Source organism: Cygnus atratus, chromosome 4, assembly GCF_013377495.2.
Source record: "Cygnus atratus isolate AKBS03 ecotype Queensland, Australia chromosome 4, CAtr_DNAZoo_HiC_assembly, whole genome shotgun sequence".
Classification (NCBI taxonomy): domain Eukaryota; kingdom Metazoa; phylum Chordata; class Aves; order Anseriformes; family Anatidae; genus Cygnus; species Cygnus atratus.
Window position 1 is genome coordinate 69,222,676 of NC_066365.1, and position 24,613 is coordinate 69,247,288.

At 36.5% G+C, this 24,613-nt stretch overlaps 1 protein-coding gene across 1 annotated transcript in view; it reads left to right on the forward strand.

Annotated features, from left to right (window-relative positions):
* The window catches only part of LETM1 (leucine zipper and EF-hand containing transmembrane protein 1), a 29,865-nt gene extending 8,210 nt beyond the window's left edge, over positions 1-21,655 (forward strand). The window contains exons 4-14 of the mRNA XM_035547321.2: positions 1,004-1,147; positions 2,933-3,070; positions 6,106-6,309; positions 6,784-6,903; positions 7,504-7,635; positions 9,526-9,705; positions 10,361-10,504; positions 13,506-13,640; positions 14,211-14,401; positions 16,701-16,839; positions 18,413-21,655. Coding sequence (XP_035403214.1) covers positions 1,004-1,147; positions 2,933-3,070; positions 6,106-6,309; positions 6,784-6,903; positions 7,504-7,635; positions 9,526-9,705; positions 10,361-10,504; positions 13,506-13,640; positions 14,211-14,401; positions 16,701-16,839; positions 18,413-18,562 — 1,677 coding nt within the window. The 3' untranslated portion in view covers positions 18,563-21,655. The remainder of the gene's footprint in view (positions 1-1,003; positions 1,148-2,932; positions 3,071-6,105; positions 6,310-6,783; positions 6,904-7,503; positions 7,636-9,525; positions 9,706-10,360; positions 10,505-13,505; positions 13,641-14,210; positions 14,402-16,700; positions 16,840-18,412) is intronic.
* The last annotated feature ends 2,958 nt before the right edge of the window (positions 21,656-24,613 follow it).

Sequence of the window (24,613 nt, forward strand, 5' to 3'; positions counted from 1 at the left end):
GCAGCACGCAGCCTGTACAGGCTGTTTGTTGCTGCTGTTCCCCTGGATTGGTGTGAGTTTTGGGGAGGGGAGTGCGGGGGGAAGCATGTATTTACTTGTGCAATAGCATTTATGTTGCTAGTTTTTGCCAATCATAACTATTTAGTAAGTCATGATGTTGACTGACAGTGCTGTGGCAGTAGTGTACGTCTGGCCTTCAGTCTCTGATTTAGGAGCTGATATTATTCCCAATAACTGCTTATTTGCTTTATAAAATGAGACAGAGTCAAGCAGGATCTGCACTCCCCCAATATAAACCAAGTTATTAAGCTTCAGAGTTCTGAAAATATGATTACAGACTGTACGGCCTAGTCCATGCGCCTGTGGGTGTACAGAAATCAAAAGGACAATATTTATTTCATGCAGTTCAAGGTGTAGCAACTAATGCATCTGCCTGCTTCAGGGGATTACTGCTCTAGAAAAGCCGTAACTTAAAAAAAAAAATAAAATAAAATAAAAAAATCTACTGAGCTGGGCTCATTACCCTGGATTTAAATGTACATTACAATTGTTATAAGGCCGGGGCGAGGGATCTTTCATTTTATTCTTGATTACTTAGTCCATAGTAGCTCATGCATGTAAGAAGTGGTGGAGTACAAATAAAGATGAATAAAAGAAGTTAAGCAGCTTTAACAGCAACAAATGACCACCTCCTGTTTTCAGGTGCTTTTAAGAGGTTTAAATGAGATACTTGTTCAATAATCCTATTGAGACACAGTGAGGCTTTTGAAATACTTTCTATAGCATTGAAAACTGGAGAAACTCTGGCACTCTGCAGTATATAGCAACTTTAAGAAAAAGATACTAAAACCTGACTTCTTCACATTCTTTATGTTATTTTAAATTTCCTTTCTAGCAAATATGTGTGTGTGTGTAAGTGGTAATTTTGATGGTAATACAAAGCATTTTTGAAATAAATATATAACATTTTGCTTATCGATACACTTTTTTTTATTTCTTCCAGTTTCTTCGAATATGTGCTGACCTCTTCCGCTTGGTTCCTTTCCTAGTTTTTCTCGTTGTCCCATTTATGGAATTTTTACTTCCAGTAGCTCTTAAGTTGTTCCCTAATATGCTTCCTTCTACATTTGAGACAAAGTCTAAAAAGGTGAGTAAGTGAATTTGTAATCCAGTAAGACGTTTGGAAAAACTTAAAACTTGTCTATTAAATGTTACCTGAACATACTTTATGCCTGCTGTGCGTGTCTGGGGAATCCTATTAACAAAATCCGTGATTTAATTCTTAATTAAAAGTTAATTAAGTACTTTCTTTTACCTAATATAGTTTTATAACCAACAAAAGCTGTAAAAGCTTTTTAAAATTTTTACTGGGCAGGAAAATACATGTATCATTCTAGTTCAGATCATATTTTAATTTACAGATTGTTTTATTGTGTAACAGTTTCAGGAGGAATATTTGGCAATTTACTGTTATTAAGCTGTTCTAATGATTTGGAAGGCTTTATGTTGCTATGTAAAATCATAGTATGCTATTACTAAATAAATATTTTTTTAAGTGAAAGTAAAACTTCTGACGAGGTATTAAGAGATACAGAATGGAAAAATCTACATGAGGGTTATTGGTAGCTACACATTTAAATAGGGTTCCGCAGTCAGGGTATTAAAGTAAACAGTGTTGCAGTAATTACAGAATAGCATTTCAGTTTCCTGTTTTGTCGTCTGTATGGAAGAGAAAATAGTTTTGTTAAATAAAAACAGGAAAAAGCTTCTTATTTTGTGAAATAAAAATAGCAAATAATGCTCAGAAGTTATATAGGAGCAGCTAAACTTGACATACATTTGAGGCTGTGAAGGGATTCTTACGATGTTCGCTCCAGATGATCCTAGTATAGTCCTAACTATGTTTCTGAGTATTTTTTTTCACATTCTAGTGTGTGACCTAAACTACGTTTCAGTCATATCCAACACTGATTTTAGGTTATTACTGAAGATGACTTACTGTTTGGACTACTAAATATTTTCTCTTCAGTATTGGGGTATATTTTTGATGCTGTTCTGATGATTTTGCTGTCAACATCTAGGAATGAACCAGCGCCACCCTGGCTTTCTGTTTTGTACATGCAGGTGCTTAGCTGTCAAGGCTGTTAGCTTCTCTTATTTTTGTTTTTTTGTTTTTTAGTATCTGTTTTCTATGACTGTTACAGAGCAGAAATGAAAGCTGCAAAACTTTTTTTTTCTACTTTGCATTACATTTGTCAGTTTTCGTAGTCTTTATTTTTGATGCAGGGTTTTTTGTATCTATGCTAAATATTTAAAATAGCTTCTTACACATTGTTTGGTCTAAACTTCATTTAAGTTTTCTTGTTTAGCGCTTTGTAAAAGCAAACAGACCGTTCTCCCCTTTCTCTTAGAGCCTGACAAATTCTCCGTATCAGAGCACAGAATAATTACATGAGGTTTGTAGGTAGTGACCTCCCAGTCAGCCACAGATAAAATCAATCATGGGGAATTGTATATGGCATTTAAGTAACTATTAATTTCTAATTCTGCAATAGATTCACCTTTTATTTTGGATGAGGTGTAAAATAGAACTTGACCTGGATACAAGAATTGGGAGTTAGCCAAACCAAAGTTGGGTACTTTCTGTTTTTTTGTTCCTAGGTGGGTGGGTTCATGTTAGTAGTAGTGGGTGAGGCTACTCATGTTACACTTTACTCTGTTGGCATTGCACCTCGAGCTTTTTAGCTGTTCAACCTGAATTTCAGTGTGTTTTGGTGTTTTTTGGTATAAATGCATGTTCTCTTGTGATGTGTGTGTTAACAGCAGAAGTTTAGAAGCACTGCAGATAACTTGTCTGAGGGCAGAAAAAGTGGTATTTAGTTGCATGTATTTTTGGAAGGAACATTTAAAACCAAACTTTTTTTTTTAACAGGAGGAGAGATTGAAGAAACAACTGAGAGTAAAGCTTGAATTGGCTAAATTCCTTCAAGACACGATTGAGGAGATGGCCTTAAAAAATAAAGCAGCCAAAGGAAATGTTACAAAAGATTTTTCAACTTTCTTTCAAAAGGTAAAAAACAAAACAAAACAAAAAACAAACAAACAAAAAACCTCGATATTTTGTTTGGTCTATGGTGGTTGGCATTTCTCTTTCCTTCGGTTTACATATCATCAACTACCCGTTCTGTTGGATTTGAAAGAGCAGGGTGTAGTATTTTCTTCAGGATTTCTTTTTGGCAAGTAATATTTCAGAGTGCTGAAGCCTCACTGTTTTTAGCTGTGGTATTCTAGCTGGTACTTTTACTCTCTCCTTAATTCTAGAAGGAATACACTTGTGCTCATTCTCTTCGTGTTCTTACCTTATCTCTTTGTTAATGAGTTAATTCTAACATCCAGAAGACTATGTATGTGGTGTTTACACATAGTTTTTGGCTTGGTTTTGTGAACACTGGGTATAAAATGTGAAAAGAAATAAAAGTTCTTTGCTAAGTACCTGATTAAAATTCAGAGGAGGAAATGTAAAATTTGCTCTTTTTTGTCATATTTAATCCTATCTTCATTTTTTTTTTAAACACAGTTTCTATGAGATGCTGACAAGAATTTAGGGATTTGCTAAAATATGAGTATTATGTTTGGTACAAGTATTTTCTATTATCACACGTGCTGGAACATCGACTGAATGTCAAATACCTCCCTCATAAGTTGACTGCCTTTAGGTTTGATAGCATTTCCTTTCACGAAGTTGTAGGTAAGGTATTCTCTGGAGAGATGAAAAATACATTCATAAATCTTCTCAGGATAGGATTCATCTCAGTCCACTCACACTTCTGATTTCTGTAATTGTGGGGCTGCTGAATTGAGACAACAACCATCTGCTGCTGCCAGGTGTTTTTCTGAAAGTAAAAGTGTCATCTCTCTTCTTGAGGATGAGTAGGAATGGCTGAGAGTTTTAAGCAAAGACATGGGCTCTTGCCCTTTGCACAGAAAAAGACACACAAGCCTAGGGATTTCAGAGCTGAACTTTTCAAGGCTTGTTAGTTAGCTTGAGCTTTTCCTGCTTGTGAGTGCAGAGACTAAAGTTTTTAAAGGGTGGGGTAATGAGTTGATGGCAGCAAGTGGGGTACTTCCAATAATGGTATTGCTGTTGGCAAGTTGTGCCAGTATCTGCTTGCAAAGTCCGTGTACTTTGAAGCTTCTTTGCAGTCAACGGTTTCTGTCCTTTTTCATCTGCAGAAAATCTCAAGTGATTAGTTACCATGGCTAGTAGCTGAAGCATTAAAATTTCTGTCTGCAGACTCTGGGAGCATGCCACTGCCATGATTCATATTTGGAACATTTCGCTTTCTTTTGAGAGAACTACTAAGAATTTAAATTCAGGGGTTAATTTCTATGGAAATTAATGACGTAACACTCCACTATTGCTAGGGGGAGTTCCAAGCTCCTGCAATGACTAAAAGGAAGCTTCAGGCCCTGCTTTCCTTATGTGTGGGTGTGCTTTTTACAGCCATAACTTTCTCATTTGTGCCATGGAGATGAACTTTGATGTCATTTCACTATCCTAGAAAATAAATGTCAGAGTAAAAAGAAGGTTAAATGCTTCCCCACTGCTTCTGCAGTGAAGTATTTGTTTCTACAGGATCCACTGATTACAGGCTTTAACAAGTTTGCTTCAGAACTGTCTTGTTTTGTAGCGCAAATTGACACTTCATCATGAGCTCTAAAGAAATAGCGTGTTTTTTTCCCCTCTTTCTCTATGTATTTTGTCTCTGCCAAAATTCAGCTTCAAGCAAAGAAGAAAATACTTTGAGTGTTTTCACAAGGTTCCAGTATTGGCTCCTGTGTTGAAGGAGCTGGTGAAGTGGAGTAATGAGGCCTTTGACCTTCCTTTCTCAGAGTTAGTTTCTCTGCTACACAACCATCCTGGAAGTTAATGGATTCAAAACCATCCAAATCTTTATTTTTTATTAATTAGCTATTGATTAAAAGCGTCGAGTTGACAACTAAAACAAGTAGGTGTAATAAATCAGGCTATATAGGTAATATTAGATTTTAGACTGTATTTGCTATCAGTTAACTTGCAGGGCTTTAAACAGGTAGATGGATTGGGAATTTTTTTTTTTTTTTGATATCTACTGTTTAGACTGAAGGTGTTAAGTGGCTGGAAGTTAGTCTTTGATTGTTAGGTTCTGTAAACTTTTGATTCAGTAATATCACCAATAAGCACTTAATGGTATACTTAAAATAGAAAAATCAACAGCATTATACGTAACAAAGTTCTACTATGCCCTGATGAGACTAAGGATTTTTTTCCTGCTTTGAACTGTTGTTTTTGCTTCTAGTACTTCAATTTAATTACTGTGAAGTGCACGTTATTTAAAGGTTTAACTTCGCATTTGTATACGCATTTACATGGAACCTTCCATCTAGATGTATTCAGTGTTTTGCCAGATAGTGGTTTATGCTTTGGAGTAGCTTCAAGTGTATTTGCATTGAGATGCTGCAGAACAGCTAGGAACTTGAAGCAAAACAATATTGTAACAGCCACAGTTGTGGAGAGAATTTAGGTAGGCAAGTTTCCAAATTATCATTTTATAGGGACCCCAATGTTGCAAATATTTGCAATTGGGAATCGTGGCATGCTTCTCAGCGTATCTTAACAGGCTGATGCTTTCAACATGCTTTATGTTTACTAAACATGGTACCAGAAAGAGTACTTGCCTACATGATTTCTGTAGCAACAGTTCTTCTGTACTTCTGTTAGGTATTTTGAGGTATTTCAAGCCAGTGCCAATTCAGAGAAAACTACTCATTAGTATGCACATGCATCTAATTGTTGGTTTTAATGGGTTTTATCTAGCTATGTACATTATGCAGTGCTGTTGGGAACTGTTAACACCATCAATTCTGTTGCCTTTTATAGTAAACACATTTTTTTTTGAAACAAACAAACAAAAAAAAGCAACCAGGACTTCCTTATATCCTATTTCCTATTACGAAAATTGAGGCGGAGTACCTGACAAATGAGAACAGTTCTTATTGTTCAAAATAATGCCCAGGCATGGAATTTGCTTTGAAAGGCTTTTTGTTTCTTTGTTTTTCTTACAGATCAGGGAAACTGGCGAAAGACCCAGTAATGAAGAGATCTTAAGGTTCTCAAAACTATTTGAAGATGAGTTGACACTGGACAATCTGACCAGGCCTCAGCTGGTGGCACTTTGTAAATTGCTGGAACTTCAGTCAATTGGGACAAATAACTTCCTCCGTTTCCAGTTGACTATGAGGCTGAGAAGTATAAAAGCAGATGACAAAGTGAGTCATTCGAAATATGTACTGGTTAATAATGTTTATGTGTAAGACTGAGTGTATTTATGTAAACTTTTTCTAAGTGTTTTCCTGTCTTTGTCTTAATTATTTTTGAGCTAACTTAAAAAGGCTTAAAGAGTTTTTGAAATCTTATGTCTCTCTAAAGAAAAACCTGCCATTTTTTACCTACCATTAATTACAATGAAATTAATCATATTAAAAAGAAGAGCATTTCTATGAAACTATAACTTGTGAAGGAGCTAATAGAAATCAAACTCGGAGAGAAATTGGCATTACTATTATGGAGCTGTTAAGATTACGGTATAATGTTCACTGCTGTTTGAAAAGTCCAGGCTGTTTTGTGTTATTGCAGCAGCCTCTAGTGGTCGTTGTAAAAAATACAGACTTCTGGGAGTGCGTCGATGGTTGTTTTTCATTTTTGAGCTGTTACACGGTGAGTTTATTTTATGTTTTGTGCAGCTGATTGCTGAAGAAGGAGTTGATACCCTGACTGTTAAAGAACTGCAGGCAGCCTGTCGTGCACGAGGAATGAGAGCCCTTGGTGTGACAGAGGAGCGTCTCAAAGAACAGCTTAAACAGGTACGTTTTTGCAACATTGAATGCACAGGCTTAATTTTAATTGCTAGCTATGATTTTTGTTATGATTCTGATAAGATATTTTGATTCTGTTCTTATTAAGGGCTAGGCTAAAACAGTCTCCTTAATAAGCTTTTGTCATATGTACTGTATAAGTACATAGTAGCAGTGGGCTTCTGGTTTTCAACTGGGCCATGATGTTTTGTTGATGCAAATACATACATAGACTTAAATATGTTTTTAATTTTGCCTTTGTCTGTTAACTATCTGTATTACTCTGTAAAAAAAACTTTTCTCTAAGTATATCTTGGAAAAAAGAAATTTTGTCTTTTGGTTGTCTGGTTTAGAGGAAGATGCATAAGAAACAATATACTTCCTCAAATATTCTGTACTTCTTCAAACAAAATACTTCTTCAAGTACTTCTTCAGTGCAATCTCTTTAATTCTTTCCTGGTTATAGGCTGTAGCTCCTGTGCTAGGATGTTGATTGATAACTAGTGATAAAAATTAGAATTTACTCTTTTGCATATGCTTGAATTGATTTGTCAAAAGAGAAAGAAATCCAAAAGTTGAAGGCTTCTGTTTTATGTATTGTATTCATAGTGGCTAGATCTGCACCTGAACCAGGAAATCCCTACTTCACTGCTGATTTTATCCAGAGCCATGTATCTTCCAGACACCCTTTCTCCAGCTGATCAGCTCAAAACAACACTTCAGACACTACCAGAGAGTGTTGTAAGTATGATTTATACGGTTTATAACTAACTCGCGTTATCATCACTGAAAATTTGTTTAGAGCAGTAGATATTTTTCATTCTTTTTTTCTTTGAAAAGCTGAAAAATGGGTAGGTTTATTTGAGTGGCCTTGAAATGCACCAGTTGGATTTGGAGGGGCCTGAGAATAAAGCAAATAAAAAGCATTATTTCATTGCATGAGGGTAGACAGTAGTATAGAAATATATGCAATACACTTTTTACTTGAATAAAATTCCAAACTACACTGTAGGCAATATAAAGATGCATACAGTGTTTGCAGGCTCTGCTGCTATGTTGATTATGGTTAATAAGATGTGGAGTTGAAGTTTGAGTTACTCTATGGATTTCTTTTTCTGGATATTGGTGGTTGTTCTGGATGAATTCAGACCTTTTCATGTGTAAATGGAATTTCTCAGGCCATGCTTATGAGTGAAAGGCAAAACTGCTGATCATAGTTCTCCACTTACGAAGAACAGAGGTGGAAATGCTCATAAATGTCACATATCTAAAATCTTCCATTGAAAATTGACTGAGACATGACAGGCTGGGATATGTCTCTTGACTCCCTGATTTCATATTGGATCTGGAAGCTATCATGGTTGAGCTCAGTTGCTCATATGAAATTCTGTCTTCAAAACAACTTGTTCTGTAGGTTTACTGATCCAAGTTTGACTTACTCTGCTTTTGGCCAGTATGGATAAAGTTACATTACTATCTTACAGAACTTATATTTTGTTTCACCAAATTGTGTGTGTGTGAACAGTAACACTAAAAAAAATACCTCTGGTTTGTGGAAGAAAGATCTATTAAAATTAAAAGTCATTCTCTCTAGTGTTTATGTGAATTCCATCTTTCCTATCACAATAGAGGATAGTTATCACTTGAAATTAATTAATTTCTACCTTAATAGCAATAACAGCTGTGGAGGTACTTGAGGCAGACTTTTATTCTGTTTCTATATGTCAGAAGTGGAACCTTTTATGTGGTTTACAAATCTAATTATTAGAGCACCATATAGTTCTTAAGTGTATCATGTTTTGCTATTTTTCTTGGTTTATCTGATTTGTAAAAACTAAATTTATTCAGTGTTAAACTCAGCCAGGAGTTGAAAATGGGTGCACAACTGTTCCTCTTAACATAGCTGTTCGTAGTTTGGTGTTGCAAAGATGCACTTCAAGAAACCTTTCTATCAGTGATAGCATTTACTGTATTTTTCTGCTTCAGCGCTACAATTAGATCTGCTTGTCCTGTGCTGTTCTTTGTCACTTTGGTGTTAAATTGTTTACCCTCAAATCTATTTGAGACCAGTTTCTTCTGTGATAGTGTTCTCAGAATTCATAAATAAAAGGAGATGGTTTATTATGTTCACTCAGATATTGAAACTGTTTCCTATTCTACTATACAACATACCACTAAGCATTTTATGCATCCCTGTGTATTAACTACTTAATTGAGAATTTCCTCAGCATAGAGGCTATGAACCAAGCTTATGTAGGGTTAGATAAACTTAGAAACTGCAAAAGCAAAACTCGTGATTCAGACAGTTTCAGGAAACCCAATTATTTCAATGTTTTGCTGTAAAAATGTTAATGTTTTGTAAAGAGAGAGATTATTTGAATAGATTATTGGTGATCTTGAAAGAAAGAGAATGAAGAATGTATTACACTTTCAGGATGGAAAGCTCTCATTTTCAAAGAAAGAATAATCTTTTTCTGAAAAATGGGAAAAAATAGGCCAGCTTTCTGGTGTTTTAATTGTATTCATTAGTGTATTCATTAGCATACCTGTACTACCTATCTCAGTAATGGTATACAGACTTTTTGTATTATGTAGAGGGAGACTTTTATAGACCTCTTGCATTATTTGTAGGCCAAAGAGGCTCAAGTCAAAGTGGCAGAAGTTGAAGGTGAAAAAATAGATAACAAAGCACGGCTAGAAGCAACGCTTCAGGAAGAAGAAGCCATCAGGAAAGAAAATGAAGAAAAAGAGTTGGAAAGAATGTCTGAAGCGGCAGAGAAGGCCAAAGAAACCCTTCAAGTTGCAGCCATGGTAAGTTCTGTTCTCAACTGCTGAGAAATAAACGTCAGTGTAATGATGAAAAGCAGCATGGTATGAGTTACTGCCTCTGTTCCACATGCTGTCTGCAGGAAACTGGACTTTAAGTCTACGTGCAGTAAAGGTGGGAAAATACTAAAACAGAATGCAGTACAGAAGGATTCTCTGTGAAACACAGAAGACTTTGTCTTACATATCTCTGATTTCTCCTCTTAATCAGAGTAATAAAAGAAACCATTTATTCCTCTAGCAAAAGACGTGGTGGCTTGTGTTTTTTCTTCTTGTTAATTTTGATTTTTAGTGTGTGTGTGTTTTTCATTACTGTAATTATAATTGTTCTTGCTTTTGGCTCTACCTATTTGTCATTAAGCAGGTAATGTCCTTGGTATACTACTTGAGTATAAAAGCTGCTGCTGGCCTGGCTTACTGGGTGCATAAAGCCTCAGTTGCTCACAGGCACAGTTTATTAAGTGCATTTGGTATTTTAATATGAAACCACTCAATATGTTGCAGTTTTTTTAGTATTGTCATAAAAATGTCTACATCTGGTTTGGCAATTACTTCTATTTTAAGAAGCCATTCTTTGCTGATCCTAATACAGATAACGTTATCTTTGTTTAATTAAACTTCTTGGGTCTGTCAAATTTAGAAAGAGGTGGAATCAGCAGCAGATCTTGAACCAGCTGCTTTGCAAGCTAAGAAAAGTCAGATGGGTATGGATGGCGAACAAGAACTGGCAAGGGCAGATATGGAGACCTTGAAAGATACAGCACCCGTACTGGAAGGCATTAAGGTAATCTGGAAAACTGTACGTGACTGCAAATTCTTAACTACCAATGCAGAAACAGGAAGTCAGCACAAGAAACTTCTGAGCATTTCCTTTATCTATTTGTGTTATTGAAACTAATGCCTGTTTTGGGGGGGTGCATTTGCACTGGCTGTAGACATAATGGATCTATGCATGTTTATATATAATATATATAAATTTTCATATATACAAATAAATAAACGTATGTATGTATATGTAGTTAACATAAGGAAGGCAAGGACAAGAATAGGTAAAGGTGAGTTGTTTTTTTCTTTTCAAGGGTGTAATTCAGACCAAAGGATTAAATAGAGATTCCCAGGTTTGAACTGAACTACTGACTCCCTCTTCTAAGCAGATATGTGCAGTATACGTATACTATAAAAATTTTCTAGTATATTCTCTCACCATTTCTTCAGTATATTGCTGAACATAATTCATACCACTGTTAAAAGTTAATTTCTAGGATTATCATACTTTGCTATGATCAGAGCATGCTTTGTTAGTCAGATAACTATTTGCTATCTGGCTTGGATTTGGCTGGAGAAATTGTCCAAAAGTTCATATAAAAACAGAATATAGCTGAATCTTCTTGCAGTCTTTATCTTCTCTCCAGTTTACGGATGTCTTTTTGGGGAGAGCTCAGAACTGGGTGCAGTGTTTAGATGTGACCAGGTAAAGTGCATACCAAGAGCCAGGTAAAGAGGCATAGTCACTCCTGTCAGTCTACTGACTTTGACCATGGTTGCTGTTAGCATTTTCTGCCAGAGCACGCTGCTGGCTCGTGATCAGGTTGCTGTCTGTTGAGGCTACCCAAGTGCTTTTCAGCAGAGCTGTCATGAAGTGGTCATAAAGAACAGGCTTGCACATATTCAGGAATAAAATAAGTTCCATGCATAAGTTCAGAGAACTCTTTGAAAGAGTTACTCTTTCAACTCTGGATATGAATACCAAACCAAGATTTTTTTTTTAAGAGAATTAAGAAATTGAGACTGGAATAGGCATTTCACGTTTAAAATATTCTAGTTAGCCATAGTTTTGCAATTACTGACAATAGTACGATGTGAAATAGATGTTTTGAAAATGCAGGAAACTTGAAATATTGTCATACTCTTGCACAAATAAAGGAGCATTTTTGCAGATTCTTTTTCTTAAGAATGCCAGCATTGAGCCTTTCTATATAGATTCTTTTTTTTGTCATACTGAAGCCTTGTTCTTCTTGCACAGCCTTACAGTAAGTTACTTATTCAAAATAATGCTTCTTGCTTAAGCAAGCCTCTTGTGTGTGTTTTGTAGCTTGTTTTTTTGATGATTTTCAAGTGCCTGTTTTGCATCTTGTTTAGTGGCATTTTTAGGAACATGTTTTTATTAGTTGTCACTGGTTATTTTTTGTGTGCATGTGTTTTTGAAATGTGGCAGAGATTAAGATCTAGAATGTGGTGTGCCTCTCCACTGTTACAAAATTGATTTGTATATATGGTTAGTAGTTATTACTTAAAATACTCCTGTAGGAGATTGGGAAGGCTTGTTTTCATGTTCTTTTTGGGTTTGTAACATTTTTTCATAAAATAATGGATGTAGAGATTGTGTAGTCCAATCCTGTTGCTCAAAGCAGAGTCAGCTGGAACGGGCTGCCCAGGACTGCGTCCATTTGGGTTTTGAGTATCTGCAAGGCTGGAGACTTCAGTGTCTCTCTGGGCACAACTCTCTGGCTTGCCAGCCATTCCTCCTGGTGTTGTGTCTGCAGACTTGCTGAGGGTTCAGTCTGTACCATCCCAGAGGTCATTAATGGAAGTATTGGGCATATTGTTGACCCCTGGGGTACACCAGTATTGACTGGCTTCTACTTCCTGGACACTATCATTATCTACCTGCTATTATTATAACATAATGTGTTTAATTTAAACTGCTGCCAAACAGATTCTAATGGTAAGAGCAGAATTTGGGAGAGATTTATTTCAGGTAAAAATAATTCAAAATAGAATAACTAAGGGAATTAACCATTTTATTTCAAACTCTTATTTCCACATTAGTACGCAGCGTTACCCGTTGAGGGAAAAAATATTAGACTGACTTCTTGAAGATGGCTAGTTTTATTTTAGGCAGAGGAATTTGTTTTCAAACTGAGTTGCTTTCTCTTTTTCTTGTTTTTTTTTTTTTTTTTTTTTTTTGCTACTGTATTAAAAGCAAAAGCAAGGTTGATGTTTATACAGTAACAGGACACCGTCTACTCAGAGTTTCAAAGGGCATGAATGCATAGTTTAAGAAGTTCCGTAGTTGTTTCTTGGAAGTACGTCATCCCATATGTTTATGGCATCCTTGTTTGCCTGTGTCTTTCTGTATTCTGCTTATATGGCTGAGAGTCTTTTCAGAACAAAAGCTGGTATCTGGGTAGGACTAATGCAATATGCTAACTGTGCCTACTAATGTGGGATTTTAGCATTTTTAATGAATAATTCTTGAAATTATATTTTTGATATATTTGTTTGGGGGTTACATTTTTATTCTCAGCATTTTAAAAGACAAATAGACGTCACAAACTATGAATGTTCATACACATCATTACACAAGTTGTTGAAGATCATTTTGTTCCAGCTCAGCTTCCTGAACTTCGCTCTGCAAAATCTTTCGTGTAATGAATATTTCCTGTATATAATATCAGAATCATTTCTCAGTTTGGGTTTTCCATTCAGCAGAGAAGGAAGTAAAACACTTTTAAATGAGACATTCAGGTACAGGATTTCAAATAGCCAAAACCCACATAATGAATCATACTACCTGGTCTTGCTTCTCACGTGCTTAGAAAGTACCATGGCCCACTAATTCCCTTAGTATTTAAGATTAAATTTTGGAGCATTAGCTCCAAAATGCCAGTCTGTACTATGTTGTCTCTGAACATAAAAAAAGAATCTGGAGCATGTCCCTTCTTAGAGTTTTGGGGAAAATACACACGTATCTTTCACTAATCTGTATATATTTTCTGTTACAGGGTGAGGAAATAACTAAGGAGGAGATTGACATGCTGAGTGATGCTTGTAACAAGCTGCAGGAACAGAAGAAATCACTGACAAAGGAAAAGGAGAAGCTTGAGGAATTGAAGGGTGATATCCAGGAATATAATGAGGTAAACTGGGGAAGGAAGTGTTTTATTTTTGCTTGCTTTTTTTTTTAAATTCCTGTTCATGATCAGTTTTAGTATAAATGACCCTGCATAATCAAAGATCATCTTACTTGGATGTCTGTTAGCTTGCATTTGGTAGCTGAGTAATTTAGGTTAGTACTGCTTTATGCGACAGTGCAGAGCTTTATTGGCTCAATGTGTTTAAAGCCTAGTTAGAATCGTAGGAGTAGTTTACACTAGATGAGGGTCCTCTTCCTGCTCGTATTTCCAGTGTGACCAGAATAAGATGTGCTGAGGATGCTGCAGTTCTTTCTTGTCAAGCATAGATGTCAGTATTACAGATGTTAAGTAAATCAATATTACAAAGGCTGTAGAAAATAACATTTAAAGGATGTATGAAAATGGCTGCAATGTTAAGCATTTGTTCCAATTTCAGTTTGGCTCTGTATGTCTTTTTATTTACAAATGGTGCTAATTGGCACTTGAAATGCTCATCTCTTAAGTTAGTAGTGGCTGTTGTAGAGAATTCAGACCCACAAAAATGTTTTTCTTTCTTGTGACCATGTCTTTTAGGATTTGCAAGAAATAAAGGAGCTCTCTAAGACTGGCCAGGAAGAGGTAGTGGAAGAGTCAAAGGCAAGCAAGCGATTGACCAAAAGGGTGAACCGAATGATTGGTCAGATAGACAAAATTATTAATGAGTTGGAGACAAACCAAAAGACAGTGGATGTAAAGGTGGATGATGGTGCTAGTCCTCCTGCTGGGTAAGTGACTCAGGAGCACTGAATGTATCTCTTACTGGTCATCTTAAGTCTTGCATATGTCTGACGTGTGATTAGAAAAGACTTAGCAAGTGAGTTGTTTAAAATCTCAATACTTATTTTAAAAACAAAATTAACAAAATTGTCCCATAGGTTTTCTCTTCTGCAATATGTTAGATATGGTTGAAGTGATGATAGGAAAGCAACAGGTATAATTTCCTCAAGTGCTAGTCAGGAATGGGGTTCTGAAAGTCAGGATGTTGATTAGCATCATACCATCTGTAACACATGTGGCACTGATGATGGTGCAGGTGAAATCATGCCTTCAGTAATGCTACTCAGGCAGTAGGTTTGCCCTGTGTCACTGATTGAAAAACTGTGCAAAAGTATGGTGAGCATATTCATGTTCTGCTTGAGTAGTGAACATGTAACAAGGGGAAAAATAGCAATAAAATCTGTTCTGTCTGGAGTAAGGAGATAATATCTTGAAGAGAAATGAGGGAACAGATCTATCTAATGGAAGTAAGGAGGTAATTTTACATGGTTCCTTTCTGAAGACTTGCTTCATTTCAATTTTGACACACTTGCAAATGTGATGGTAAAATTAGTATTTGAGAGGTCTGGCTAAGTAGTTTATCCCAAATAAAAGATCATTCCTTTCAAATAAAAGCTAACAATTCTAATTTGAAACTTCATTTATCAACACTTCTCCAAATCTTGATGGTACTAGAGGCTTTCAGGCAGTGGCATGTCACACAGTCATATGTTGCTTGTTATGATGATGAGATATCAATAAACTGTGACAATTTTCAATTTGTGGTTATAAATGCAGTGTTAATCAAATTTGTGCTTGCACAAGTTTGTGTAATTCATTAAGAGTTTCCCAGCTTCCAAAGAGCATAACTTAAACAGAAATAAGGATTTTGCTTCATTTCCTTGCAATTTTTTTTCCAGTCCCCAGGGCAAGCAGTCATTTGTTTCAGATGTTCTATAAGATTAAGGAGACCATGTGAAAGGTGCTATAGAGGGTTCTTGATCAAAACCATCCAAATCTGTAAATTAAAAATGAAATACAGCATCTGCTTGTATTGAATGTAATTATGCTTTATTTAATGCATGGTTTTGGGGAGGAGAACTCTAAATTTTGTATGTCATTTGTTAACAATTGAAAATGGTAAGTTTGAACCTTTGCTTAATTGCCAAAGGTTTGGTTTTTTTAATGTTTAAGTCAAAGCAGCCGTTACATAGTCATTAAAAATCGTAGAAGCAGAAGTCCAGGATAATTAGTGGCATTCTGAGAATCATGGAATGGTTTGGGCTGGAAGAGACCTTAAAGATCATCTAATTCCAATCCTCTGCTATGGGTAGGGACACCTCCTACCAGACCAGGTTGCTCAAAGCCCCATCCAGCCTGGCCTTGGACACTGCCAGGGATGGGGCATCCACAGCTTCTCTGGGCAGCCTGTTCAGTGCCTCACCACCCTCTGAGTAAAGAATTTCTTCTACCCTCTTTTCGTTTAAAATAAAATGGCCCTTGAATAAAAATCAGTTTGTGCTTAGAGATTAGGGGCATGTATGGAGCATTAAAGCCCTTCTATTTAATATTTATTCTGCTCACTGTCTCCTGCATTTCAGCTTGACCTGTGCTGGAAGATGATTCATTAATAAAACTGCATAAACAAGCAGAGGTTTCAGGTTGCAGGAAAGAGACAACTGTAGCTTCATGAGATGAATAAGCAGATACTGGGAACACTTCAAATCTCCTAGTTCTAATGTGAAATTTAGTCCTTTCCTTTACGGAGTGTATTCTTTGGTATGAGGAAATGAAGCGTATTTTAGTGAAACAGCCAAGTTGCTAAAAGCAATTAGTTGTCAAGTTTTTGCTTTCCTGTGACGTTGTGCTCTTTTTCTGTATGCTTGAGTTGTTTTGTGTAGGCCCACCTCTCCTAAATCCACAGGGGTGACAGGTGCGTGACACTGCACCTTTAATAAATGGAGAGTGTAAAGGGTGTTAGATATACAGGCTAGGAAGCACAGAAACTGCTAAACTTTCACCTGTATTTGTGCAATAAAGCAAGTGGAACCAAAAGTGTGAGCTTCTCTGGAAAGGTGAAGATTAATTAGAAACGTGCTTTGCTGATCGGTAACTCATTTTTCTTTTTTGCATTCTGTTCAGGATTAGAAATAATTATTTAATGTTTTACAAGTGACCTGCAGTGTAGTGACTTTCAGTACTGTCTTTGATGGCCTTTAGTCTTCTGGAGTAACTGCTTGCCGTAAAGAGATTGTGCTTCTTCTTTAGGGAGAATCTCATCAGTATTGCTGAGCTAATTAATGCGATGAAACAAATCCAGAAGATTCCAGAGGAGAAGCTAACTAGGATTGCAGAGGCACTAGATGAAAACAAGGATGGCAAAATTGATATAGATAATGTTGTTAAGGTAAGTCTATGAACTATTTAAAGAAAATAAGGCTAGCCATTCTTCAAATATCATGCCAGTTTTGACTTGATTTCATATTGATGTCTTTTTCAAGAATCTTTACTTGATGCCAATGAGTTTTCTGGGAATGTATTGTAAGTAGATGTTATAATACATACTAGCATCTCCAGAATTTATACGGCTATTATATTTTTGGTGGGTGGGTGGGTGGGGAATGATTCTTATCCTGTGTCTGTTACCTGCATTAGAGGTAAGTTTGCCTTGCATATGTAAAGTTATGTGAAATCTGGTATTTCTGTTATGCTACTTGTGAATGGGAGGGAGAATGGAAAGGAGCTTTGGAAGAACTGCATCAGGAATACCAGTATTTGTCCGAAGTCTTGACATATTCTGCCTACTTGTATACTTAAATTTCATTGTGATCTATATTTTCTGTGCTTGAAAGACTTCAGACCATCAGTTTTACTTTAGGTGCACTGTAAGTGGCTGACTTTGTCAGTGAGGTCAGCTCTTAAAACTGACAGGGTCTATCTGGCTGTAGAAATAGTGGCCTCTGATAACTTGACCTTTCTGTCTCTTTCTGCTTCCTTTCTGCTCCTTTTAAAGTAATGTCTCAGTGCTTTTCAGAGGCATTTTCTACTTAGTGGGTATTGTGTTCCCTATGTGATACTGTGCTTTTAGACACCCCTTTTTTACCCACTTTGTCCTGTTTTCTCGTTTTGCAGAACTTTCTCAGGTTCCCCCTGTATTTCAAATCCTTCATTTTCCTGTTTCTTTTCTGCTTGGTAAACTTAGAGATGTCCTGAAACTTACTTCCTTGCAAGTAATTTTCCTACCCAGTACAGAAATCCTCTTTAAAGATAGAACACTATGGCCAGCTAAAAAATACAGTATCAGCTTTTTGAAACACATTTTTTCTCTTCACTGTTGCTCTGAACAGCTGTTGCATTGAGTAACATTTAGCAACACAGGGAAAATGAACTTACTGAATTCTGCATATAATGCTGAACAGTTTTAAGAACTTGGGGAGCTGTGTCATGAACACATTTGTACAAAAAGCTGTATAAAGGAATTCGGAAGTGCATGCTAAACTATTTTTTTCATTTGGAAGTGCCTTCTGAACTATTTTTTTCGTTTTGCTCTCCAGAAGACCTACCCTCCCCCTACTCTTTTTTGTAAATTTATGCCGTTCTATTTAGTACAAGTCTCCTCAACAAAATGAAGCCTATAATACAGATACTATCTAATTACTATTTCAGAAGTATTAGATACTGAATCTGAGCTTTCTGTTGAAACATACAAGTGGGTTTGTCTTACTAATGTTCTAAAATATGACTCTTCATGTGCTGAGATCAAAAGTTTTATATCACTTGCTTTAAAATTTGCAGGTATGTCTTAGGCACCGATTGTAGTTTATACTTATTTCATGCAGGAAAAAAAAACACACAACAAAACACCGTTCGTGAATATGAGAGAACTGGCTGCTTTTTTCTTAACAAAAATTAAGATCTAAAAGTGTCTGAAAAATGTAAAAATTAAATACTGTTTTAAATTTCATTCAATGTTCATGTAGGTAGTAGAATTGATTGACAAAGAAGATATTGATATTGGCACCAGCCAGGTCGCTGAGATTATGGCACTGCTTCAAAAAGAAGAAAAACTGGAAGAAAAAGAGAAAGCAAAGGAAAAGCATGATAAAGAAGCTGCAGAAATAAAGAATTAAGCTTCAGAATCTGAAGCAAAGCCCAGTTGTAACCAAAACTGTGTTTATCTTTGTGTCTAATGGCTACGTATTACTTGAGCTTTTGTGATTATGGAAAGTGTTTTAAGCTGATTCTAGTAATAAATCGTAGATACGTTTTCTGACATATGGAATGAAATTTCCGTTCATCAGAGAAATGATTTACTGTCATTCCATACAGATGAAAACAAAATATGCTTCTTCAGCAGTGTTCCTGCCCACAAAATCATGTATTTGCACTCATTGTTGTGGTACAGTGATCCATTAAACTTGCAAGTCTGCTGTATAAATTAAGTGTATTGATCATGGAAAGATGTTTTTCATTTATTTCCTTTCATCGTTACATGGGGCCCAACCTTGCTTTGCTTCTACCTTCTGGCTTTTTCAGAATTTAATACAAGCTTTCCCTTCAGTCACAATACCACATTTTTTGGTAACCTGTTGGTGAAGATTCTGTGGCTTCAGTAGTAGCTCATTAGGTTGAGCCTTACATAAACTAAATATCACTAAGTTGTTGCCTCACTGACAGAGAATGTGACATTCTAATCACTTGTATGGATTCATGATTTTTTTCCTGTTGAAGGGAAAATCAGATTTATTTTTCCCTAGAACTGAAACTTCCCATGAAGTTTGCTTCTTATGGGTGCCTTAAATTTCTTAAGACTAGGGAGTAGATGTCACTTCTACTCAAACTTCCATGAATTAGTAAAGAAAGCATTAGAATCACAGGAGCCTTTTGAATAGTTTCAGAACACAATCTGTCACAGAGTAAAATGAGATAAAGTGTTTGTCTAAACAGCAAAATGAAATTAACTGTAAGGGAAAAATGTCAGTTGTGATCTTTTTGCAAATATTTTTTTAAAAAAGCAGTTACGAAGGTGTGTTGGTTGTTATTCATCTGGCAATTACTTACCATAACTAGTTCTGTTACCTCTCAATTGTCATCTCAGGTATAAATCACTAACCAGGTACATTCGAAGTACTTAAATACTTTCATCTCATGGCCTTGCTTACTGTGCAGTCAGCAAGTGATGTCTGATATTGGCAGTGTTTTGATTACATCGGCTTCCTAATTAATTGATTGCTGTCTTTGCGTTATTAAATACTGACAGTAAGTCAAGGTTTACTTATTAATGTCTGTCCAGAGTAGTAAATTTTTAAGTTTCAAAAATAAAATACCAACTGTAGGATGTTCGTATTTCCTGGTAACCTGAAATTTCCCTTGTTTCTTAAAATTTCTGATGAAATACAAGAAGTATGACTTGAACCAGCAGGGTTATTTTTTTTCCTCATTTTTCACCCGGTATCACAAGATACTCTTGATTTTGTGTACATTATGAAGAGCACATCTTATGTCTCTGTACACAGCAATATTGAGGTGGGCAGTTAGTAGTATTAATGCTTTTAGTAGTAGTTGCATATTTTTATAGAAAATGTTGACTCCCAAATGTATTTCAGCATAATTCTATGTTCAGTATTTATCTAGATTGGCTAAATTATTTGTAAAAATTCATTTCAAGTTAGTGGAACAAAAAAGTTTGGACAGTCTCATGGCTTGCATAATGGACCATTGTATTTAGTTGTTTCCAAAGCAAAGTGTACAGTAGGATGTACAATCCAAATAATTCTAGAAAAAGGGTCAGTGTTTAGTTTAAATATTAAGTTAATATTCTGTACAGTTTGAGAAGAAAGCTGCTTTTACAGTAGGTAACGTGACTGTTCCTCCTGAGAATTGCTGTAATTATATCTTAAGTGTAAAATTGTTGTGACAAAGCTGAAATTTCAAATCAGTATGGACTTTGCAATTAACATACCCATAAATGAGGGGGTTATTCTCTTGTAAATCGAGACTTACTTGGAGATTTCAGCATGAAAGTTAGTTTGTAAATTTTGAAGATAGGACTTCGCTGGATGCTTTTTTAGACCCAAACTTGTCTTAGGTGAAAAAGCAAGAGTAACTTGACAAAAAAATAAAATTTTAAAACTAATTTTACATTGTATTAATAACAATTAGAATGAATGGGCTTTTATGTACCCTAAATTTTGCATTTGCATATCTTCAGTTTGAGAACAGCATTTAGCAGTCTTACTTAACATTCCTGAAATGCGATGAAGTTATTAGGACTAAAATGGTCTGCTAGCTTTCGTGCGATAGCAAAAGCCTCAGCATGATGAGGACTCGAATGCATACAAGTTTAAAACAGGGAAGTAGCAGAAAAAGCTGTTTTCAAAGCTTTACGGATTGAAGTTTTATACATCTTTAATTCTCCTGACAGTACGTTATCTGATTGTAGTGTTCAGGAGTTTAAGACACATTGCTGCTGTTCTTGGATTGTGTGTTCACTGTTCACATAAATTGTCTATGGATTAAGTAAGAAGGGAGCCAAAAGTAGACGATTCTTTTTTTATTAAGAATGTTCCAATTGAGATAATTGTGGTATGGTTATTGAAGACTTTCAGCTTTTAGACTGGTTTGAAATTTCATCATTGTATATGATGAAATTTTAATGGTTTACATAAAAAACACTTAAACGTATGACTGTCACAAATGTCAGTTTTCCCCTGTTACCTAAAGAGTTTAAGTGACATACACATCAGTAGCAAGGCATTTCTGCGGGAAATCTCTTTATTCTGATGTCAAAAGTAGGGAAGCCCATGACAGCTGGACTTTAACATGTTCTGCAAGCTCAGAAAGATTGAGAAGCCCTCAGTGATTGACGTTTACTCGGTTTCAAACCTTCACGAACAACTCTACAGGTGATTCAGACAACACGAGCAGATCGGTGGCTTGTGGACTAGCTCCAGATAACACGCTTTGTTGTCTCTCATGTTGACCAAAACCAGAAGCCACAGTACTTTCAGAGAAAGGATGACTTCCAGGTGTACAGTAACCGGTCAGAACTTATTCCTGAGTGAATATTTAATCAGGAGATGTAAATATTTGTTTAAATAATTAAAAGGACGCGTGGGATTTGGGTGACCTTGTGACTTACACAGGCAAAGCCTCTACGCTCAGAGTTGGGTAATCAAGCAGTAAAGCCGTTGTTGGGTTTGTTTCAGATCCATCTAAAATAAGATTTTGACTATGAACTATTGAGGTGAGTGTTTAAAAAAAAAAAAAAAAAAAGTAGGATGGCCTTTCTTCTTCCCCTTCAAAACAGTTATAAGACCTATTTTACTGACAAATTTGTTTCCAATTTGTTATTTCAAAAGATGGTTTTTACTGAGATTTTCATCACTGATTGCATAATATATGAGTAAACCTGCCTGCAAGTTAAGTACCAAAAAGCTAACTTAATAGGTGATTTGTCAGCAGGAATGCACGCGGGTAGAGAATTCTCTTGACAAGACAGTTCATTGCACTATAGGCTTTGTCTGGGGGAAGAAGTTGCATCTTTTATACAACTCCGAAGTAACTCTTGAACTTTGTATCTACATATCTTGCTAATCATTTAATCTTCAGCTACTTCAGCATGTATTTAAATCCTTTTAAATTGTTTATATGAAATTATTGGGTATATTTAATTAAAAGAAAAATCCCACGTTCTGTTCTTGATATGTATTCAAAGTTTTGAGTTTAAGAATTTCAGTCCATGTTACAAATTTAAGTTAAAAAATGACTTGTCTGTGCTCTGAGCATACTGGTCCTGTGTTTGCCATAATGCAATATAAATTTTTTTTAAGTTAATTGGAGCTTGTGTCCTTTTAGTTTTAATAAATGTATCATTTTGAAACCTGATCTGTCCATTACTTTATTTTCTGTTGCTTTTCTTTGTGTAGTGTTAATTGATTAGTATTCAGGTGAGATTGTTGGTGATGAGCTGAGTATTGAAACTAAGATGTTCAGGGTGGAAGAGGACATAACAGGTGGTGTGTGTGCCTATATATATATATATATATATTTATATATACATATATATTCCTCTGTTAGCTTAATGTTCTTTACAGAGCTCACTTCAGTGTACAGCAGACTTCTAAGCCTTGAGCACATCCCACAAAATGCTTTTTTCATTAGAAAGCTGTTTGTGATTTATTGTTACCTCTCTCCCTGGAGCTTTGGCAGCCTGGGTGGGAAAGCAGAGCCCAAGTCAGCAAGGTATTCCAGTGCACATGTGGTCCCTTGGAAATAATTGAGCCATCTCGAGCATAAATTGTATTGGAATTATTCTCGGAAGTGTCAGTGCTCGTCTTGGCTCAGCTGTGCTCAGGACTAAGAAATGCAGAGCAGGGATGATCCAGGCCCAGAAGATTCAGAGGTCCTGTTGCAGGGGCCGGCGTTGCAGCCAGCCCCCTGGCTTCTTTCAGATAGGATTTGGGAACATGCAAACATGTGGATCTATTTTCTAGTGTCAAAGTACTCCAACAGATGGCTGAAAACAACTTCCTGTCTTGAAATGCTTTTAAAATAGCTTAATCAATAAGCTGAGTTTGGTTGCGGATTTTTGCTTCTCCACTTAAAGCCAAATGCCATATATCAAATAATGGCTGAAAAGGAACAAGTTTTGCTACTTTTTAAGCTTTTGCTTTAAAATTTCCTTCAATGACAGGCTTATTTAGGGTGAATAGGACTGTTGTGCAGCCGTGTGGTAAAGCAGACTAGCAGGGAAATTGTGGCTTTGAGTTTGCAAACTCAATGCCCGCGCTGACAAGTGTGCTTGATCATCATTATGTCCTGAGTGCCCAACACTGCTACATCCATTTTTGATTTACTGAGATAATAATTGGTTATATGAAAGAAATAACACTCATCTAAGCATGTAATAAAGATTTAGAGCAACTGAGTCTAGTTATTACAATCTAAAGGAAAAAGGGTGCGTTTTTTTTTTAACTCTTGCTTTCATGGAGTAGGAAAACAAAACAGCCATACCCCTGCTCAGGCGGAGAGCCTGGCCGCTCTGTTTGTCATTGTAGGTGCCAGGCATGGGCCAAATCCAAGCCTTGGGAGAGCTGGGGCTGGATGGGAGCACTGTGGTGCAGCTCCTGATCAGGGCTGGGCTCCCAGCACCCTGCCTGTATGGGTCTGAGCATCCCCAAGGATGGAGACCGTGACCCTTGGGGCAGCCTCTGCTGGTGTTTGATCACTCTCAGGAGTTTTCCTTGTGCTTCCCTTGCAGCAGGTGATCATTACCCATTATTACAGATGATAATTGCCCACAAATGTACGCAAAGGGGATGATAAGTCACTTCACTAATTAGAAATAATAGATAATAGAGATGTTGCTATAACTCCAGTGCTAAGGAGCTTCTCTTACATCAGCCTGCTAATGCAGGTATGCAGAAAACTGCTTGGAAAAACTTCTGACTTGATCAAATTCAGGTCTTACAGCTAATATAGGAGTATCCGATGCTGATGCCTGTTCTCCCAGTAACACATCGCACGGCTCTCGTGTCACAGTTACATAAAACGTTTTTTGTCTTTGACTAGGCAGATAGCGAGTTCTCCAGGGCTGCGTGTCTTCGTAAGGACCTATTGCAGCGTTTTGTAGTGATAAGGCTTGTAAACACTTCGTGCAAGCGGCGACAGCCCATACTAAGTAGTTTCTCTGGCTCAGGAATCTTACTTTTCTCACTGCTTCTACATTGAAAAGTGTTTCTGGTATTTTCCTGAATTATTTCTCAAGTCCGATGTGAACAGGAGGATGTTTGTAGTATGTTTCTAATTCCCTGTACTCTGTGCTCGCTTCCATTTTTGTGTATTATTGGATATAAATCTTTCTCAGTAGTTAAATATCCTTCACAGGTCAAAAATTCTTTGGGGGCTCATTAGCATGTACAATTTTACACTTGCCAAACCTTCTGTGGTTTTCAAACATCAGTTTCTCTCATCTAACTGGCGTAAAGGATTTTTTGCCATGCAAGAGATGGATCTGATTCAGATTTGCCTCTTTCCGTCTAGTATTTCTCTTTATGTGCGTTGGCAGAGCAGAGCCCTTCATGAACGGCCTGATTTATGTCCCAGCGAAGGCTGCAGCCAGCGGTTCAAGATGTCAAAGCCTCCTGTGCGTGCAGGGAGCGGCTGTGCATTCTCCCTCC